Here is a 22,861-nt window from a genome sequence, read left to right as displayed (position 1 = left end):
CTGTTATAATAGATTTTTTTTTATTCTCTGTCTCCTTATGGCTGAAGTCTCTATTGCGGCGCATAGTCGCGTACCTCTCCGGCGTTATTTGACGCAGTTCGGGTGCCTGACGATGGGATGGCTGTTATCTTTGTAGTGAGTGCCGATGCATCATATCCCTATGAGTTGTTTTACTCTTGGGTTACCTTACCGGTGGTGCATGCGGACGATAATACATTTCACTCTTACACTCCTACAGCGGTCCCAGCTAACTATACGCCATATAGAACGTAGGAAATTCCTGTTTCCGCTTGGCAGCAACTTATTTGGTTTAATGGCGCCCTCCCCCACACATTTACACCGGTTCGTTTGGGCCCTTTGTCCATTCCGGGGGCCACGTGGCCGGTACTGGCCAGATTTACACCTCATCCTCGTTATTTACATGCCACAGTGGATGAGTTATGTCAATTGCATACAGCCCTGATTACAGTACATCGGGCTTTGGTGCAATACGTTTCACGCAATGTGCAGGTAGGGATTACTATTAGTCCCGTCACGGTTAATTCGATTATGGGCAAGCGCCCCCTGAATAAGGACGATTTGCCTTATTGGCTTGCTGAGAAATTTGACCAGCTGGAAGCAGTGTTTCCGAACTCTACTCCTGTGGAAAACACAGGATACTCACCATTAGTTTGCAGAAAGACTTAATCCCAGAGGTGGCCGATTGTGAGAACTGGGGTAAGGTTTTTGCGGCAGTCTACTTGAAGTGCTTCGGCACCCCGTCTATGGCCGTACTGCCCACCGTGATCAAACGTGTTCAAGATCAACACGGTCCGGTGGCAGCGGTCGAGTTGGGGATGAGGCTTGTCAGTATGTTCGACGTAGTTGCCACTCTCATCCTTGGTAACCTCAAGGGAGACGCGGTTCACTTTCAAGTATCGAATGCTCTGCGCCTCGTAGATGACGTCAAGAAACCCCGGGAGTTGCCTAAAATTATTGCGGAGGCGTATAGAACCATAGGCCGCAGTAGTTTAGGGGTTACGCCTTCTGTTCAGACCACCGTTGTGCAACAGCAAACTAAGATGGGTTCGTCTTTTAAAGACGAACGTCCAGCTTTTCCCAAACAAAATTGGAAAGCTAAGAAACAAGGAAAGCAGCAACAGAAACAGGGGTCTCGTCCCGCGTCGCCTGTACAGGCGACTAGTGACCGCACATATGATTTGCTTGATCGCACTAGAATTAGGTCACCTGATAGATTTCAGGTTACTGAACAACGTTCTCTTCATTCTTCACAGGAATCATCGGTCTCACAGTCCGGTGGAGGGGAACGTGGCAAAGGTCGGGGTGCCCAACAAGGACGCAAACAGCCCCGTCAGCCTGACGGTAAAGACAAGCAGGACGAATTTACACGTCAACGACCCCAATTTCGGAAGAAGAAAATTGCTGCACTAACAGCGAGGTATGCGACAGATAGTGAGAACGCAGCTTCGGAACCTGACATGGGCACTAACGCTGCTCGACAGCACAGCGGAGGTTACAGTAGTGCGGCAAGCACTGCATCCATATCTGGAGGTGACAGCAACTGACACGTTCTTTACTGTAGAAACTGCTGATACTAGAGTGGCTCCCCCTGATAGACTATATGACATTGTCCTTTTAATAGAGGGTGACATACAACATACCATAAAAGGGATTTTTTGGGAGAATCTGACCTCTACATATGACATTCTATTGGCAGAGGCAGACTGGCCCCCAGCTTTCGTTTTGGCTGCCCCTAGAGGGGAGGAGATAATCCTCCCATCCTTCGCGCATACTGTGCCAAAGGATCAGAATCTTGCAGAAGAGTGGGCTCAGGTGCTTGCACCGGCGTAGCACCGTACTCAGTTTGGATGGGCTAAATTGTCACCAAGCCATGAGATTCCTTTACGGTCTATGCCCCAGCCACAACCCCAATATCCCATGCGCTGCGAAGCTAGATCTCACGTCGCACAAATCCTTGAACAATTGGAATATCAAGGTGTTATTGAAACGTGTGTCACCCATGAACAATCCTCTATTCACTGTAACTAAACCTGATGGGTCGTACCGCCTAGTTTTGGATTACCGGCATTTAAACTCTCATTGTCGGACTTGTACGGTACAGAATACCCACAGTTCTGCCCTCGTTGATAGTCTCGTGAGAAAGAGGTTTAAGACCACACTTGACATATCCAATGGCTTTTATAGCCATAATCTGTCCTCTATTAGTAGTCAATGGACAGCGTTTACCTGCGGCGGGAAACAAAAACAGTTTAAAAGATCAGCCATGGGCCATAAAAACAGTCCAGGCGTCTTTGCCGCACGTGTAGTCTCTCTGTTGGAGACCACTGACCCTGATGTTTACTCGTATGTTGATGATATCTCTCTCACAGACGACGAATTATGGCCGCATCTGTGTCACGTTGACCGCATCATTGTCATGTTTGCGGACTTCGGTTACAAATTCAACTTTGCAAAGTCGCACATTGCAGAGTATACAGTGTTGTTTTCGGGCTATGAACTCAACAATTAAGGTCGAGGATTAGCCCCTCATTTCCTGGAGAAGTGCGCATTTTTGCGTGCTCCGACAACACTGAAGAAATTACAATCTTTGCTGGATTTTCTGAATTTCGGGCGTACTTACATTCCCGATTATGCCCAGCTTATCAAGCCGCTATATGCCTTGGTACAACCGACTTTTTCCAAATAGAGCTGGCTGCCAGAGCATTCAGTTATCTTGCAATTTTTGCAGGCTGATCTTCTTCCTTCAAAGTACTTACTTACACGTGATAACCACACTAACCTGGTTATACGAATTGTGCCTGGCGCAGTGGGTTTCACGTACTTAACGTTCAATGAGGGCGACACAGTCCCCATTGCTTACAAATCACACCTGTACACTTCGGCTTAAATGCGCTTTTCCACTGTCGAGAAAGTTTTGACTGTAGTGCAGATGGCGATTCTGAAAGAGAGAGCACTGTCGCAAGGGAAACGCATGTTGGTTGTGACACGCTATCCTGCCCTAGAGGCAGTGATGAAATCCAGTGTACCTAACTCTAAAGCTTTGCATCCACATTGGATACAATGGGCCACTTCCTTGACATTGCCGGATGTCACCTACATTTTTGATGTCTCATTGCAGACTCAGGAGTATTTGCAGTATGAGTTTGTTCATCCAGCTCCTCTGTCTTTGCGCCCGCTTGAGGATTACCATTGTGTTATTTTCACTGACGGTTTGGCGCAACCGGCGACGGAATCTAAGCATGCATATTCAGTGGCCTGCGCAATTGTGGCTGGTACTTTCGTGAATGGTGAATTCAAGTCTGACGTCGTGCATACGCAGTCATTGGGGGATTGTACCGCCCAATTGGCAGAGCTACGTGCTCTGGTGCTCACACTGGAGTTTGCTGATCCACGAGTTACAACTCTTATAGTGAGTGATTCCTTTTACTGTGTTCAGTCTTTTAACAACAATTTATTCTTTTGGTCTCAAAATGAATATCGTGATTCCAAAGGTAGCACAATCAAGCATAAAATGCTTGATTGACGTGCACCGCGACCTTGGTCTGAACATTGTGTGCAGAAGCCGTCAGGGCCAAATAACAATGTATGCTTTTGAATTCATGTTGATCGGCCCACGCTCTAGCCATAACACGCACACAGCTGCAAATATCTGAAACTCAAGTGCCTTTAATATTGCAGTTTGCATGCATGATTCAGACACTTTGGAGAAGACCTTTTCCAGACACAGAGCAAAGCTGACCCTGTGTTGTGATTCACCTAAGCTGATATTTACGGTATGGGGTTCCCCATTCAAACCTAGAGACCTTCTATTAGTTTAATAATACTAGCTTACTAGCGAAGGGAGGGTGGTTGTATTCCACTATCATTTGTAATATGATTTATCCCTTCATTTTCTATGGTATTGTAACAATGCTGATGGTTTTATTTTTAATCATTTGTCTGCTTATGTTAGCCAAAGTACTGTATCTTAGGGCACGTAGTTAAAAATAAACATTTTAAACTTTACTGTGTCTTTGATTACTCTTGTTGTGGAATGAGAATAATAACGTACAGGTGTTTCTGATTCCCACCAGAGTACTCTAAGTCGCTTTTTCTGGGTTGTCTAATCATTGGTAGCTTCGAGATGATACGGAGAACGAATGAGACACTGATGCTAGTCGGATAGGGGTTCTGGGTACTGAGGTGAGTTTTTGGTACACCGCAATTCACTGAGGTCCTGGTTTCCTGTGCATAGTTCTGTGCATGAGCAGAATCCCTGCAACAGCTGCTTTATTTTAAATGAACTGTTTGGTGTTCATCACTGTAAGACTTCAATATATGGTACTGTGGTAGATGGCTTTTTTTTATTTGTGCCCTGAGTTGTGTATTCTTTTCAATAAATAGATTGCCTCTCTGCACTGGTAGATGACAACTGAAGATGTTATTTGTTTGTTTCAGGTGTGAGCCTGAGGTGGATATGAAGATGCTGCTAGTCCTTGCACTGCTGTTTGCCTGCTTTGGAGAGTCATATCCAGACAGTAAGTGCCAAGCTCATTAATTCATCCTGACCAGTTGTGACTTTGGGATGCCATGTGTCTGGGTAATGATTGGATTTCTTGTCTGACATGACCTGCGAGAGGTACGCAGCACCTGATATATCATGTACCTCATAAATACATACAAATTAACATGCAGGGAGGGTCCATTTGCCTGTCTTACAAGTGCCCACTTCACAAGGTTGCCTGACAAGTGCCTAATTTACTACAGTGCCTATTAGACTTTTATAAGTGTGATATGTTACTAACTGCCCTAGCACTACTGCCATTTCATAAGCATTTCTGGAAACTGACTGATGCTGCTCCAGCCCTGCTCACCTTTCAGAGATGCACCTGACTTGACTGATCGCTCTTACTCCTGCTAACCTTGAGGCAGGGCTGTGTGAAATAAAATTAGGGGTCAGTTGCCATGCCTCCATGGGTGGTGCATAATGTGCCAAGCCAATGTCACTGGTGGCATTTTAAACTAAAAATAAATTAACAAACCACATCACTTCCTTCGTGTGGCTGCATGTTCAGAATTCGGAGCGAACCTGAAAGTCCTATACACATTACAAGATAGAGTAGTGCTCTGGGGAGGGGAAGGGTGAGGAACCTGGGGTCTGTGCAATGATGCACCGTGTCACAAAGTGCTCAGAATGGATCCCTGCAGGCCAATGGAGGGCTTCTCTGCTTGGCTGGGTGAAGAAGCCTTGACCAGGCCCGGGATTAGAGCTCTAACTGGCCCGTGTCTGGAAGCCTCCATCCCTTGGCTCCATTCCTGGGCCGTCATGTCGCAAAGTGTCGGTGATGGGGTTCTGCAGGCCCGAGAAGGCCTCCCCTGCCTGCTCATGTTAAAATGCTCTAGGTAAGAGCTCATGCAGGGCCAGGGCGAAAGCCCATGATCCTGGGCCCTTTTTGCCAGCCTATTGAGTCCCAAAGTGCACAGGATGTGGTCCCTTGGGTACAGGAAAACCTCCCTTGCCTTCCACGGGTCAAGAGGCTCTGCTGGGCACCAAGTCAGGGCTCTGCATGCCTGGGGCTGGAAGCCTCCATCCCTTGACTCCGTTGACTAGCCTGTCGTGTTGCAAAATGCCCAGGACTAGGTCCCAGTGGCTGGGAAGGCCTGTCCTTGTTAAGTAGCTCCTCGAACCTCTGTCAAGGCCAGGGGTGGACTGTTCCCATGAGGCACAGGGTCAGACTGATTTGCATATGGCCATGTCTGAACTGGGGTGGCAGAGTGGGCTAAATAACGGTGATGGATTAAACCCAGATCAGTTGACTGGGGGTGAGTGCTTGCAATGTTCAACACTCCGTCCATCATTTCCTTTGGTTTTGCTTTGTTCGCCATAAGTTGGCAGGGTATGCTCAGACGTGAGTCCCTTGCTCACTTTGCCACTGGATTCAAGCAAGCCTGGCTGAAGACAGCTGAAATGCCAGAAACCGGTCCTAGGAAGCTTGTTTCCGGTCCAGGGAAGACATGGCTTGGCAGTTCGGGCTGGACTGTTCCCATGAGGAACAGGGTCAGACTGATTTGCATATGGCCATGTCTGAACTGGGGTGGCAGAGTGGGCTAAAGAACGGTGATGGATTAAACCCAGATCAGTTGACAGGGGGTGAGTGCTTGCAATGTTCAACACTCCGTCCATCATTTCCTTTGGTTTTGCTTTGTTTGCCATAAGTTGGCAGGGTATGCTCAGACGTGAGTCCCTTGCTCACTTTGCCACTGGATTCAAGCAAGCCTGGATGAAGACAGCTGAAATGCCAGAAACCGGTCCTAGGAAGCTTGTTTCCGGTCCAGGGAAGACATGGCTTGGCAGTTCGGGCTGGACTGTTCCCATGAGGCACAGGGTCAGACTGATTTGCATATGGCCATGTCTGAACTGGGGTGGCAAACTGGGCTAAAGAACGGTGATGGATTAAACCCAGATCAGTTGACTGGGGGTGAGTGCTTGCAATGTTCAACACTCCGTCCATCATTTCCTTTGGTTTTGCGTGGAAGCCCCCAGCCCTGGTATCTATTCTCTGGCCTGCCATGTCTAAAAGTGACTGGGATGGGGTACTCCAGGCCCTGGAAGGCCTCTGCTGCCTGACCAGGTTTAGATGTTCTTATTGGGCCTCGGGTCAGAGCTCTGGTGAGCCCTGGGATGTAAGCCTCCAGCCCGGGCTCCATGTTCCAGCCCCCTGTGTCACTTAGACCTTGGAATGAGGTCTCTCAGGCCGGAGCAGTGCTCCTCTGCATGGCTGGAAGAAAAAAATCTGGCCGAACCCATGTCAAAAGCTCTGTGAGGCCACCGACAGCCCCATGAATGAGGCTCAGCCCAGGCCCTGAGAACTGTGCCAGCCCATTGCCACTCTGTGGGCGATCAGAAACTGCTTCATAAAACAGCTTTCTTCTAGCTCAGCCATCTGGTTGCTCTTTGCCTGGCCTTCTGGTCACGTATGCCAAAGAAATGAATGATGCCCAGATAGCTAGGCTGCCCTGGAAGTCCAGATGAGGGCTCATTTGATTCTTCTAGCCCAGCCAGGGCTTCAGGAGCTCTGCCACATTGTTTGATGTCCTGTCCAGCAAGCTGGTTGATCATGCCAGTAACATATGCTTGGCTCAATTATTAATCCATGCACATGTAAGTAAACACAGCTGGTACAGTGAAACTGCGAATGGCTCATTAAATCAGTTATGGTTCCTTTGATTGCTCTGTTACTTGGATAATTGTGGTAATTTTAGAGCTCATACATACCGATGAGCGCTGACCTCCCAGGATGCCTGCATTACACCAATACCAATCTGGGCTCGTCGAGCTGATACCGTAACACTAGATAACCTCGGAACAATCGCACATCCGCTTGATGGCAATGATATATTTGGATGCCTGCCTTATCAATTTTCATTGTTACCTTCTATGCCTAACATGGTGACTACAAGTAAGAGGGATTAAGGGTATGATTCCAGATGCGAGAGCTTACAAAGCAGCTGCCATATACAAGGAAGGCAGCAGGCGCGCAAATTACCCACTCCTGTCTCATGGAGGTAGTGACAAAAAATAACAATATAGGGCTCCTTCAAGACCCTGCAATTGGAACGAGTACACGCTAAATCCTTTAGCATTGAGCCATTGAAGTTCAAATCTACAGCTCGCAGGTATAATAGTTCCAGCTTCAATATTGTATAATAAACCTGCTGCAGTTAGAAAGCTTGTAATTAGATCTTGGAAGTAAGCTGGCAGTATGCTGCAAGGTAAGCTACTGCCTGTCCCACCCGCTGTCTCTCTGCATCCTTTTGATTCTCTTGACTGAGGGTCCTCCATAGTCACACCCCAAATCACCCATCACGGGCCTCCCTGGTCCTACAGTTTAGGTACACCAAAGGCGCACATGACCTTTCTCACCATGGCAGGGTGGCTGGGCGACCGATCTGCCCCAGGCATGACAAAACGGGAGTGCCTGGCTTCATGCTGGATGTTGCTTACTGGTGTGTCTCATGGATGCCCGCACTGACCGCATTGGGTGCCCACTTTTATGTCTGAGACTGAAATAGCCCCCACCTGTACCTAGATGCTGGTTTCCATGCTGGCCACCGTGGGCTTTGGTCTCCAATCTGGGAAAGGTTGCACTGCAGTGGCTATCCCTTTGCAAAAAAGAGTCTCCCTTTTTCAGCCCAGTAAGTCGGCTTGGCTCCCCCACCCTTTGGCAACCAGCTGCAGATCAGATATGGTTCCCTGCTGAATTTAAGCATATTACTAAGTGGAAGAAAATAATCCAGCCAGAATTCACTCAGTAACAGCCAGCAAAAAGGGAAGAGCGTGGAGCCAAATCCTTATCCGGTGATATGCTTGTGAAATGTGGCATACAGAATATTGACTCTCTGGCATTGCTCAGGTGTCCCAAGTCCTTCTGATTGAGGCTCAGCCCATGTACAGTGTTAGGCCAGTAACGATCCCCAGCATGAGAGTGCTCAGGTCTTCTTGGAATCGGGATGCTTGGGAGTGCAGCAGATTCAACATCTGCAACCCTTCCTGGCAATTCCCTGCCCCTCTCACAGTGAGTTGGAGAAGGCTCTCTGCTCCTAGTGCGACTGCCAATTGGGGCAACTGTGCTCAGTGCACTCCGGTCACATCATGTGCCGGTCAGAGGTTGGCCAACCAGATAACTGGAGAGCCAGCAAGCAAAGCTTATTCTGACTTGTGCCTCGCCCCTGGTTTATAGTCATGAATTTTTTTCTCCCTGTCAGGCCCAACAGGACAGGAGGGTTGGCGGGGGCTTAACCCTCCATAGAGCACCAGGCTCAGGCACTGGGAAGGTGGAAGGCACCAACCTGGGTAACACTTACTCTATGAACTGAGGTGACAGTCCCTACCCAGGGCATAGTGGCTGAAGCCAGGGGAGGACTCTTATTTTCTTCCACGGTTTAGATCAGAAAAAGGACCTCTGTGCATATCCCATGGCATATCCTGTGGCAGAATGGGATTGTACCAAAGTTGAGTTTGGGATTCATACAAGCTGCACAATTCCAGTAATCACCAATGGATGGCAGGTGAAGTCATGGCTTTCACCTAGAAGGGCCGTTCTCCACAGGCCAAGGCTCTGGGCACTGAGCAGGGTCTCTCTGCTATCTGTGGCAGGGTGGAATCGTGCCAAGGGAAGCCTGGGGCTCCTGAGGGCTGAATAGCTCCTGAAATCCAACATGAGAAGCAGGCAAAGCATGGCTTTTATCTGGAAGGCCCAATCCCCCAATCCCCAACGGCAATGAGGACCTAGGAGATGTCTGGGACTCCTGCAGACTTTACAGCTCCTGTAATCCCAGTGAAAGGCAGGTGAAGCCATGGTTTTGGCTTAGGAAGCCCAGTCTCTGCAGGGCCTGTCCAGGACAGGGTGGCACCACATACCACAAAAGCTTGCCAGGTTTCAAGATGCATACCAGTCTGACATTTAATTTCAAAGGCCAATCAAGCCAAAGGACAAGTGTGTGTGAACATTATTGAACCATGTCACCATCTAATTTGAATTTGGCTCAGGCTTACCAATGTCAGTGGTAACTCACTCTGTCTCAGCTCGTACTGACCTTTCAAGAAAGGACCTTACATATCTTAGTTCATTTAAACCTACTCAACTTTCCGTGGTGTGTCTAACACCGTTTTACTGCACCCCTGCATTTCTGCCCTTTTAGCATTGCTCTTCCCATAATGGTGTTTCTAATGCTGCCCTTCAGCTGTTCATAGGCACTCTTGATATGAGAATGACTCCAGTGCAACCCAACTGGTTCTTTCCTATCATTCCCAACCAGTCACTTTGCAATTCTGTCCGGTGAGCAAATTTAGTATTTTACTGTCATCCAACACCAAGGTACTCAGTTCATCAACCTTAAAATTATGAACCATGGTGCTATGTCTGGCACATGTTTGACAAGAATCCTCCTGATATTACTATAGGCATATCCCTCTGACCAAAAATGACCATAAGCTTTATCTGAAAGTTAATAAAGAGTGAGAAAATGCTTTGGCACTGAAATAAATTGATAAGGAGCTTAAACAGCATTTGAGCTCACTTCCCGGCTTGAATGCTAATACTGAAAGATGATTATGCAGGGGAAAGTACAATACTATTTTCCTTTAAAAACAATTCCCAAAGTTCAAACTATAATATTTTCCAATTAAAATTAGATGAAAACGTTGCCCAACCACTGAACTAGATACATGATAGGACTGAAGCTGGCATCGTATCATGCAAACCGTTTTCGGTCTGACCTGAAGAAAGCTTTTGCTGTTTTGCCAGCCTCTTGTTTTCCAAAAAACAACACACAAAAAAATACATACATGTATAGGGGTTGCCAATCAACACTCTTTCACCATTGGTCTGTGGACAAGTCACTCAAATTAGACTCCCTACCAGAAAGTATAGATCAGCAGAGCAGCCCATTCCATCCATTGGATGTGTTCACTTTGAGTGATTGCATTTTGTCCCTATTCGTGCACACGCACACCTAAAAAATAGTTCCACAAAAATAGAAATTGTTAGACACTTGCACTTCCCAATGACTGATAAATGACCAATTATATAGTAGGGTTACATTACATCAACTATTTTAACAACTCGCAAGACATTTATTGTAAAATATAATGATCATTCCTGACTCTAACCCAGCTGTGGTATATTTATTTCTTCCACTGAAGATTGGCGCAAGTCAGTAGATTAGGTAGAGTGGATATGCAGTTTCTGAGGTTGAAGTCACAGCCTTTCACAGGATTGTGATTGAGATTTCAAATACCTGTATCTGATTTGTGAGAAACCCCTAGTAACTACTTGTGAAAATGCATATCCCCTACTGGAGTTTTGTATAAGCACTATCAGCATGCAGAAAACACTCCTCTCAAATCAAAGACAGAGCTTACACCTATTGAAATGTAAACAGACAGAATAAGCTATGTAATTGTACTTTTATTTTGAGTGAATTATAATTCCTATAAATAGTAGGGTATGATCAAAAACAAAAAAAGCAAAAGAAGCAATGTATGAAAAACTATCATTTTGACTCATAATTTGTAAACAGTTATGGTAAATAATCAATCCTATGGAAAACAAGCAGAAATGAATAAAATAGCAAAAGTGTATATGCAAATTTATATAATAAACCCACACCCTTTCAGCTTGGTACAGGTCATTTGAAGCAGGTGATTCTGACTTGAGCTGGACGTCTGCAGCTTCATTCAAGAATTGCAATGCTTTCGCATCTGACTCATTAGGGACACCTATCAATGACAGTGGCAGTCCACACGGCACCCCTTTACACTGACCTGCTCCCTGCTGACGAGAGGCAACTACCTCGAAACACGTGTCCAGGGATGGCTAACGCAACACATACTGTTCTTTATACATCGTGGCATAGGCGTACCCGCCGTCGCCACTACATTCACCACAGTCCTTTGGGGCAACTTGCTGGTGTGACGAGCAGTGTGCGACCAACCTTTGCACAACCTATCAATGACTAGTGGGACTGTGACTTCATGTAAGAATATCAAGGTTTTTGCTTTTGGTTAGAAAGAGACACCTAAGCAGGATTGTGGAAGGACTTCAATGCTTTTGCATTCGACTTTTGAGGGACACCCAATGATGACATGTAGAACTACACCTTCATGAAAAAATATCAATGTATTTGCATCTGACTTTTAAGGGACACATAGTAATTATGCTTTTGCATTTGACTTTTGAGGGACAACTAGTAATGACTTGTGAAAACTGCACCTTCATGAAAGAGTATGAAATATTTTACATTTGACTTGAGTGGGATACCTAGTAACCACTAGGGGAACTGCAGCTTCATGAAAGGGTTCCAATGCTTTTGCATCTGGTTCAAGAGTATATGTATATATATATATTGCAGAGTGAGTTAGTCGCTCTGTAGTTATGGTTAGGTTTCCCAGAGATCATAATTCCTCAGATTTTTGCTTGCTAATAACTTTGCGACTGTTTGATGAATCCCCATTAAGGTTTGCAGACCTAGGTGCCGATCACGATCCGGTAAAAAAATTGCCCGTCCGAATCGGATCCGGTCTTTTTACCGTACGAATCGTACAAGTGCCGTACAAACTGGCAATCACGAATCGCATGGTAAAAAGCCCATACAAGTCGCATTGGGAATAATTCCCCACACGTCCTCGGGTCGGAAAATGTGCCCGACACCTCCTCGGACGATTTACCGTACAAACGTGAAAAGTGAAGTCCGACCGCGCAAGTACGATCCATCCCGTGCGTCCGATGTCACAACCGTATGGAAAAAACACCGTCCGCACTGAACTCCCATTGCAACCATGGAGACATGTGCCCGCATACGCGCCGTACCCCCCCCCAGCCCCCGTGAGTACGCGCCGTACCCCCCCCAGCCCCCGTGAGTACGCGCCGTACCCCCCCAACCCCCGTGAGTACACGCCGTACCCCCCCAGCCCCCGTGAGTACGCGCCGTACCCCCCCAGCCCCCGTGAGTACGCGCAGTACCCCCCCATCCCCCGTGAGTACGCGCCGTACCCCCCCAGCCCCCGTGAGTACGCGCCGTACCCCCCCCAGCCCCCGTGAGTACGCGCCGTACCCCTCCAGCCCCCGTGAGTACGCGCCGTACCCCCCCAGCCCCCGTGAGTATGCGCCGTACACCCCCAGCCCCCGTGAGTACGCGCCGTACCCCCCCAGCCCCCGTGAGTACGCGCCGTACCCCCCCAGCCCCCGTGAGTACGCGCCGTACCTCCCCAGCCCCCGTGAGTACACGCCGTACCCCCCGTGTATGTACACCCCTGTACGTGTCGAACCCCCTGTGTATGTACACCCCTGTACATGTCGAACCCCCCGTGTATGTACACCCCTGTACGTTCGAGTCGTACCCCCACCCGTGTATGTACACCCCTCTACGTGTCGAACCCCCCGTGTATGTACACCCCTGTACGTGTCGAACCCTACATACACGGGTGGGGGTACGACTCGAACGTACAGGGGCGTACATACACGGGGGTTCGACACGTACAGGGGTGTACATACACGGGGGTACGGCGCGTACTCACGGGGGCTGGGGGGGTACGGCGCGTACTCACGGGGGCTAGGGGGGTACGGCGCATACTCACGGGGGCTGGGGGGGGTACAGCACGTACCGGGCCCCCTATTCTGGTCGTTTTGCGGCGTACTTCGCTTCTCCGGCATTTTTTGGGTGCCATAAAAATATTGCCGTCCGGACTGCTGTCGGTTCGAATCGTACTTCCTGGGTCGTGAAACGCTGCCTGACAGCGTCCCGACGTCACGTCGGGGCATTCCCGGATCACATTCGTATGTATATTTTCGTCGGACGGTGTTTTTTACGATTCGTATGGAAATGGTGTTTCCGTGCGAATCGTACTTCCATGTTTGTAAAGTTTTACGACCGGGTACGAGTCGGACGGAGAAAACGCTCCGACCGACGGTTCGTACCCAGATTTTCCAGGATCGTAATCGGCACCCTAGAGTCTTTTCTACATTGGTGGATGATGCATGTTTTTGCAGAGATTCATGAAGCCAGTGCAAAGAAAACGGAGGGGTCCCAATTTTGTTATGCCACCAATGCATTTTCCATAGACTTTGTACTCACACACAGCAGCCGAACCGCCAAATCAGGTTCATGAAATTTGTCAGGATTAGAGATTATGGTGGGCTAAGGATCCTTTTTAGTAGTACAGGTAAGTAGGGTCAGTATTTTTAAAGCTATAAGGCATTTTAGCTGAATGATATCTGTGGCCGCTGTAGCTTAGTGAAATTCACGAAAGTACCCTGATACATGCCGATGAGAAGGCATTATATGATTTGCTACTGACTGCCTTTACAAAAGTAAAAAGCAGCCATGTTGTTTTAGGTACACTTTGCCTGTGTCCCGGGTAAGAGTCTTACATATAGGTAAGTATGATGTTTTATATTTTTTCCCTATTTATTACCAATAGTTAGGGAAAATTGTTTAAAGTTTAAAGATATTTAAAAATAATATGTATGGAGTACTGCAGTATTTCTTAGGAAGCACCTCAGTAATCATTTACAGATATAATTCCATACAAAAAAAGTCTACGGAGTGTTGCTGTAATACCTACAAATTACCACAGAATTATTTGAATTTTTTTTAAAATAAATTTGTTAAAAACTTATCAATACACTGCAGTACACTATAGTTCACCAATACAGTGTACTACAGTGTATTTTCAATATTTCCTATATATTTTTGATTATTTCACTAACTATACAGTACTTCGAAGGTACTATTGCAGTTCTCTGCAAACTTTTTTAAAAATATGTGCAAAAATATAAATACATTTCAGTACATACTACCACTTGAATAAAGTGGCAATAGGTGAGGCACCACAATAAAACCTATGATTTATCTATATCTAAGGCCCTTCCTCAGACAGGGGCAAAAGTGTACTGAAAACTACATGGCTAGCTTCTATATTTTGTAAACCTAGCCATTAGCCAAATATATACTACCTTATCATCAGCATGTACCACGATATACTACAAAGTTACCATGGTATGGTTTGGCTATAACTTATTTGACACTTATAACTTTAACACTACTTAAACTATTTACAGCTACTTCCAAACATTACCATTTACACCCCATGATCTATAATCTTCTCCGACCACCTACTTTAACACTATGGGGCAGATTTACAACTTCTGGCGCATCTCTGCAAATCAGCAGGGATGCGCCAGAACAGATGCATCACGTAATCCCCCCCTTGCACCACCACGGATGCGTCGCATTTACAATGCGGCGCACCATGGTGCAAGGAGGGGAAGATGCGTGCTGCATCTTGTGGCGTACAGGCGGCGCATTGCTGGAGTCCCGTCGCAAGCACGACGCAGCTCCTGCAATGCACAGGGGCCGCCCATACTTCACGTGGTGCGTCACTCCTTACGCCTGCTTCAAGCAGGCGTAAGGATTTGACGCAGCAGTGTCGTAAAACTGACTCAGTGAAATCTTGTAGATTTCATTGCGTCAGTTTTACAGGGCTTTCCTGTGAGGGAACGCCCACCCTGCGACAGAATGCCCACATGAAACCTGACGCAGGTTTCATGTGGTGCAGGGCGTTACAGCGTGACGCATCTGCCTAGTTGCGTCATGTTGTAAATAAGTTGCAACGTGGCGCATGGTTTACGCCGACGCTGCGTCACAAAAGTGACGCATCAGTGGCATAAAAGTGTCGCAAGGGGCTTGTAAATCTGCCCCTTCGTCTGTTTACAGTACCAGACTCCACTTTATGCCAATCCACTCTACGCCATTCCACTCTACACCATCCCACTGTATGCTTTCCACTCTACACTGCTCTACTCTACATCATTCAGGTATCTTCAACTCCACTTTACACCACTCCACTGTACAATATTACACTCTAAACCCACTCTATTGTACGAAACTCCAGTCTTTGCCACTCTACTGCACTTTATTCCACTCTATGCCATTCCACTCTATGCCCCTCCACTCTATGCCACAGCAGTCTATGACACTACACTGTACGCTATTCCACTGTATTCCACTCCACTCTATGCCACTCTACTTATCTCCACTATAGGTCACTCCATTCTATGACACTCAACTGCATGCTATAACACTCTAATCTGTGCCCCTCCACTCTATGTCACTCCAGTACACAATACTCCAAAACCTCTCTATGCTATTTCACTGAATGGCACTGCACTCTACACCACTCTACTCTATTATATTTCACTATTTGCCACTCCGCTGTATATCACTCCACTGTACTCCACTGCACTCAATGCTATTTCACGTTACACCACTGCACTCCAATCTATGTCACTCCAATCTACACCACCCCACTCTACACAACGACACTCTACACTATTATATTGTATGCCACTATACTCTACGACATGCCACTCTACCCACTCAACTCTACAATGCTTCACTTTACAATATTCCACTGTATGCCACTTCACTCATACCACTGTATGCCACTCCACTGTATGCTATTGCACTTAATGGCACTCCCTTTTACCCACTCCACTCTACACTATTCCACTGTATGCCATTATACTATACCGCACTCCCTATGCTACTCTACTGTACACCAATAAACTGTAACTCACACCACTTTATGCCACTCCATTTTGTGCTATTTCACTCTATGCCACTCCATGTTATACCAATCCACTCTACGCTACTCCACGGTACACTATTCCACTCTATGCTACTCCAGTCACCAACACTTCACTCAACACCAATCAACTCTGCACCATTCCACTGTATGCTTTCCCACTCTACACCGCTTCATTCTACACCCCTTCAGTCTACGCCACTCCACTGTATGCTATTCCACTGTATGCCCCTCCACTATACCACACTCCATTCTACTCTATGGCACTCAATACCACTCTACTGTATGCTATTCCACTCTACGACCCTCCACTGTATGCTACTCAAGTCTTTTCTATTCCAGTTTACGCCAATATACTCTATGGCACTCCACTGTAGGCTATTCCTCTATATGCAATTCCACAGTCCAACACTCCACTATACGCTATTCAACTATATTCCACTTCACTCTATGCCACTCCACTCTAGGCTATTCCACTGTACACAACTACTACACTGTATATCACTCCACTCTGTGCCACTCCCTACTACACCATTCTACTGCACGCTATTCCACTCTACATGACTCCACTCTACAACACCCACAGTATGTTATTCCACTCTACGCCATTCCAGTCCATGCCATTCCACTCTTTGCCACTCCACTGTGCTTCACTCCACTCTATGCCACTTCTCTCTACGCCACTCTAATGTACACTACTTCACTCAAAGCCACTCCACTTACACCACTACACTCTATGGGACTCCAATATACACTATCCCACTGTATGTAACTTCCCTGTATGACACTCTACTCTATGATATTCAGCTCTATGCCCCTCCACTCTTTGTCACTTCACTCTATGCTGTTCCACCAATACACTGTACCCCACTCCACTCTGCTCCACTCCACTGTGCAACACTCCACTCCACTCCACTCTACTGTACACTATTCCACAGAAACCTACTCCACTGTGCACCACAACACTCTGCCCCGCTACACTCTATGCCACTCCACTGGGTGCCGCTTCACTCTATGCCACTCTACTGTATGCTATCCACTCTACCCGACTCCACTCTACACCACTCCACTGTATGTTATTCTACTCTAAGCCACTCCAGTCCATGCCATTCCACTTTACACCACTCCATTGTTCTTTACTCCCCTCAATGCCACTCTCCTATATGCTACTACACTGCACACCACTTCATTCTACCACACACTACTCTATGTTCCTCCAATTACACTATTACAGTGTACGCTATTCCACTCTGTGCCACTTCATTGTACACACTCCATTGTGCACCACCCTACACCACTCCACTGTACACAACTACACTCTAAGCCACTCCACTATATACCACTCCAGTCTACGCCACTCCACAGTACCCCACTCCACTCTATGCCACTCAACTATACACTATTCCACTATATGCAACTCCACTCTACACCATTCCACTCTCCCCACTCCACTCTACACCCCTCCACTGTATACCATTCCATTTTGCACCACTCGACTCTACACCACTCCAGTCTACCCCACTCCACTCTATGCCATTCCACTCTACGCTTTCCTACTCTATGCTGTTTCACTGTATGCCACTCTACAGCATGCTGTTACAGTGTGTGCCACTCCACTTAACACATCTCCCTTGTTCATTACTTCACTGTATGCTATTCAACTGTACATACTCCACTTTAATACCTTTCACTCTACACCACTCCACTGTATGCTATTGCACACTACACCGCTCCACTTTATGTCACTCGAGTCAATGCTAATCCACTGTATGCCACTCCACTCTATGCTACTCTACCCTATTCCACTGTTTGTAACTCCATTCCACTCTACGCTATGCCACTCTATGCTGCTCCACTCTATGCCACTCCTCTCTTTGCCATTCCAATGTACGCTTTTCCACTATTCAGCATGCCACTCTACGCCACTACACTCTATGCTTCTTCACTCTATAGTATTTAAGGGTGGGCGTAGTTCACGAAGTAGCACTTCGCGAAGCTACGCAAAGTGCAGTTCGCACTACGCGAGCTTCGCGTAGCACTTCGCGAACTGCGTAGTAACATGTTCGCACTGTGCAAGATGTTGTTTTCAATGATTGCACAGTGCGGACAAGCAACCGGCACTGTGCAATCATTCAAAATGGCATCTTGCACAGTGCGAGCTGTAGTTTTCTGCTGCTCGAGGAGATTTTTACTCGAGCGGCAGCTTTCTCAGCGCGAACTGGTAGTTTCTCATCGCGAGCATACGCGACCCCTCGCAATGAGAAACCTGACCTCCTCGCGTTGGGAATCTCGCCGGGAGGTTTATTTTCCTTGTTCGCGATCGCCAACTTGATGTTGCTGACCGCGAACAAGGAAAAAGTCTCGCCGGGATGTCATTTTGCTTGCTCGCGGTCGCCAACTTGACGTTGAAGACCGCGAGCAAGCAAAAAATGACCGCAGCGCTACGCAAGACTACGCTACGTGTGTTCGCACTGTGCTACGTGCAATTCGCGTAGTGCGAAGTAGCGCGAACTTCGCAAACTTCGCGAGCGTAGCGTAGTGCTTTGCCCAGGCCTAATAGTATTCAAATGTATGCCACTCCACACTACCCAACTCCACTCCACTCAACCATACTGTACTCTACTCTACCACACTATACTCCACTCTATAGCACTCCATGTTACAATAGTGTACTCCTGTCAATGTGAGTGTACAGCACTCTACTTTACTTTATGCCACTGTACAACACTATATTCCAGTGTACCACACTCTACGCAACTCACTCTAAGTCACTCCACCCCACTTTACTATACTCTACTCTATAGGACACTACTTCGCTCTACTCCACTGTACTCCACTATTGCACTGTGCCCTTTTCTAATGTTTGCTACTTTATGCAATCAACTCTACGACAGTTTATGCCACTCCACTCTACCACATTGTACTGCAGTCTACTCTACTCCACACCACTCCACTGTACAATACTGTAATCCAATCTGTGACACTCCACTATACTCCACCTTACAACACCTTACAACACTCTACAACATGCCAGTTCACTTCACTGTGTGACACACCACCCCACTCTACAGGACTTTACTCCACCATATGCCACGCCATTCCAATCAACTCCACACCAATCTGCTCTAAAACACACCACTCCACTCTATGCTATGCCACTCTACTGAACTCTACTCCACTCTACTCCACTTCACAACACTTTCCCTCCCTCTATGCCACTGTACAACACCCCACTCAACACCACTCCGCTTTACTACACACTACTCCGCTCCATGTAACTGCACTCTACAAGACTCTGCTATACTCTGCACCACTATACCACACTCTACTTCACTCTATATCCCTACACTATATTGCACAACCCTCTACTCCACTCTATCCCCTACACTCCACTGTGCAACATTCTACTCCACTTTACAGCACTTTCCAACACTCTACAATACACCACTCCACTGTATGGTATAATATGCCACTCCAGTTAATAGCAGATTACTCTACTATACGCTACGCCTCTCCACTTTACTACACTCCGCACAACTCTACTGTACAATATGCCACTTCACTCTATGACAGTTTACTCCACCACGGCCTATGCCACTACATTCTATAACACTATGATATACAACACTGTCTTCCACTTTACTGTACGATACTCCACATAAGCACACTCCACTCAACGACACTGGGCTTTATGATTTGAAACAAGTGTGTTAAAAAAAATGTAATTCAATGAATAAACCAAAGGTCAAACCTTTGTTATAGTTAGAACAACTTTAATTATTCTTTCTATACAAACCAAACTTCAAGTCCAATATTAGAAAGTCTAAAATTATAGTTATACCTAAACGTATAATTTACGCTCCATGTTTGAATTACTATATTTTTATTTATTCTTTCTATACAAACCAAACTTAAACTACACAAACATTAGAAATTGTAAAAGTTATAGTTATACCTTAATTTCTAATTTACGCTCCACCTTCAAAATATTACAACTGGTTCAGCTCCATACACAGTGTAGTCAACTTGGAGGCTACACTACATTAAATATTTCTTGTGCCTTCTCCATGCACTACTTATACACTTTCATATTACTTCACATATACCAACTGAAAATATAGCATTCATAACAACACTTATGACATCACAAATCACATTATTTGTTAGAACACAGTCCATGCTACTGTGGTGAGTTCTAGTTAGTGTAATTTGGCTACCAAGTTCACTACACTGGGAATGGAGGTGCAGGAGGTCACTCACCAAATAATGCATACTGGCAGTAGGAGAGAGCCCCAGGGTCCTCAGAGCCCCATCCTACTCATGCATCACAGAAGTCTGCTCCCACCTGGGGAGAATATTTTGAAATCTTCCACTGATATGCCTTCCCTGTCTGCGCTCCTGCAGGCAGGGATGGCATGCTTGCTCCCACCCCGCTGGTGCCTTAAAAATGCTAATGCCAGATTGGAGCAGACTTGTATTTCCCAGCCAGCACTAATGTGGGCAGGGAAACTTTTGTGACCCAGGTGTGGGCTCCCCAGGACAAGGTAATTGGTCCATCCTCCAGGAATAGGGTCCCTTGGACATTAACAGGCTCTGGCAGGAGGGCCCATCCGGGAGGGGGCTCATCGATAGATTGCACTTTTTTTATAAACTTTTGCTGCACTTTTATAGATCATGTGTAATTTTGCAGCAACATTTGGAAAAGGTGTTTTTGGCTCCAGGCCTAGGGGGTCAGCGTAATCCTCCATTTTCCTTTATGACTTTTTTTTGCTTTTTTCCTAGTACTAGGACTGAGTCCTAAGATTGCTCTCACCACATCCTTGGTGATGTGGTGGCAGCTATTACGATTTCAGCATGAGATCTGTCGGGTCAATGGACCCTTGTGGTGTGATGTATACAAAGTAATTGAGCTAGATATATAGAAGTGTGCAGTTCCTTTGACACAAACAAAGTACTACTAGTGTGTCAAGTCAGTGGAATATGCTCCAATAGGAGCAAGTGCCCTCACACAACATGAAAGGTGTCGTGCTTCATCATCTGGGCATGCTCCTTGTTGGGCTGGCTCTGCAATGCCCAACGGGAACTCACAAAGTGGCTCTTTGCCAGAGATCTTTTGATACAGCTGTTTGATGAAGTGTGGATATGTGGGGTGTGAGTTGTGTATAGTGTGGTGAAAGTGACTTAAAATAGGTTTATTGGTTTGAGTACATTTTACTAGTGAAGCTCATTGCCCTAATTAAAAAATGTTAGTGCTTGAATGGGATACAATGGTCCTAGGACCAGTCATGATTAATTTATGAAATGTGTGATCAACATGTTTCTTGCTTTTATAGCTTAGATGGGTCTGTTGGAGGGGGTGTATTAATTTGCTAAGCTCCCCCCAGGGTATATCATTCAGCCCAACTCTATGCGTGGTCAATCTGAAAATCCACGTTTGCTCCTCCCTAAAGAGTGTTTCCTGCCTTATCTGTGTGTGAGCCGCAAGTATGGTTCAGTTAAGGTCGTCTGGTGAATGACCGACCGTGGTGTATTGGGTGCACACCTTAGTGTTGGTTCTTTTGCATCTGATATTGCTCCGATATTCGAGCAACTCAAGAGGGACACTTAGTAACAATGTGATTTAATGCAGATTTTTGAAAGACTTGGTATGCAGTTGCGTATGACTTGAAAGTGACATCTAGTAAAGTAGGGGGCTGCATTCTTGTTAGAGAGTTCACGCTGTTGTTTCTGACTTGATAAGGACATCTAGTAGTTACTCGAGGTAATTGTAGCTATGTGAAAGGTCAGACTGATAGGCATTACCAACGATTGTTCTCTTTCCTTTATAGATGCACTGAGAGCCAGTGATTGCCACCCATCCCTCGCTGTTATTTCCGAAAATAAGGGCTACGTGACATGTTCGTGCAAAAGTGGATTTATTGGCAATGGCTTTAAATGCACCGCTATGTCCATCTGCAGAAATGACGACTGCTGCTCCCCCGGGTACAAATGGGATAAGAAGAGTAAGGCCTGCGTGGATGTTCAAGAGTGCAATGACGTCACCACGAACAACTGCGCTCCCAGAAACACGTGCGTGGACATCAGGGGCAACCACCTGTGCCAGCAGACTCACCCAGCACGATGCGGCTCCACCACCTGTGACCCTGACCAGGATTGCCTCCTTGTGAACGATCTCCCTCAGTGTGTTGATCCCTGCTGGGACTACCAGGAGCTATTCGGCCCCAGTCGACTTTCCTCAACTAAGTCCAAAGGCCAGTTCTCCAGTGACCGCTACCTTTTTGGCTGGTTCCGGTACATCGGCGGCGAGGGGGTGAGAATGCAGGAAGGCTGTTTGGCCGGAGGTCTTAGATGTGGCTCGGCAGAGCCCTTTACCCTGCAAGTTGGAAGCCACCCAGCTGTGGGGGAGGGGATTCGGTCTGTGCCGCTGCTCAAGAACACAGTGGGGTCAAATTCAACAGACTGCACGAGAAGCGGGGTGATCAAGGTCAAAGCTTGCGCAGCGCCCTCGTCCAAGTCCAGCCACAACGGATTCTACATCTACAAGTTCAGCGGGTTGGTCGCCTTTGACGTTTACTGCACAGGTGAGAGCGCTCTCTCCTAACCTTCTGATCACACGCAAAAGGGCCTCAGAAGCTCGCCTCAGGCAGTCTAAGGCAAAACCGAGCAGTCGGCTCCTCTGAACAAGTTACTGCCATGTAGATAGAGTCAGAAAAA

At 46.8% G+C, this 22,861-nt stretch overlaps 1 protein-coding gene across 1 annotated transcript in view; it reads left to right on the top strand.

The window, feature by feature from the left end:
- LOC146857259 (uncharacterized) overlaps window positions 1-22,861 on the top strand; it is a 220,295-nt gene that overhangs the window by 59,257 nt on the left and 138,177 nt on the right. The window contains exons 2-4 of the mRNA XM_085647024.1: window positions 1,275-1,438; window positions 4,459-4,538; window positions 21,976-22,728. Coding sequence (XP_085503150.1) covers window positions 1,275-1,438; window positions 4,459-4,538; window positions 21,976-22,728 — 997 coding nt within the window. The remainder of the gene's footprint in view (window positions 1-1,274; window positions 1,439-4,458; window positions 4,539-21,975; window positions 22,729-22,861) is intronic.

Source organism: Triturus cristatus, chromosome 3_2 (assembly GCF_964204655.1).
Source record: "Triturus cristatus chromosome 3_2, aTriCri1.1, whole genome shotgun sequence".
Lineage (NCBI taxonomy): Eukaryota > Metazoa > Chordata > Amphibia > Caudata > Salamandridae > Triturus > Triturus cristatus.
Note: the sequence above shows the minus strand (reverse complement) of the source record. Positions and strands in the feature narration are given on the sequence as shown.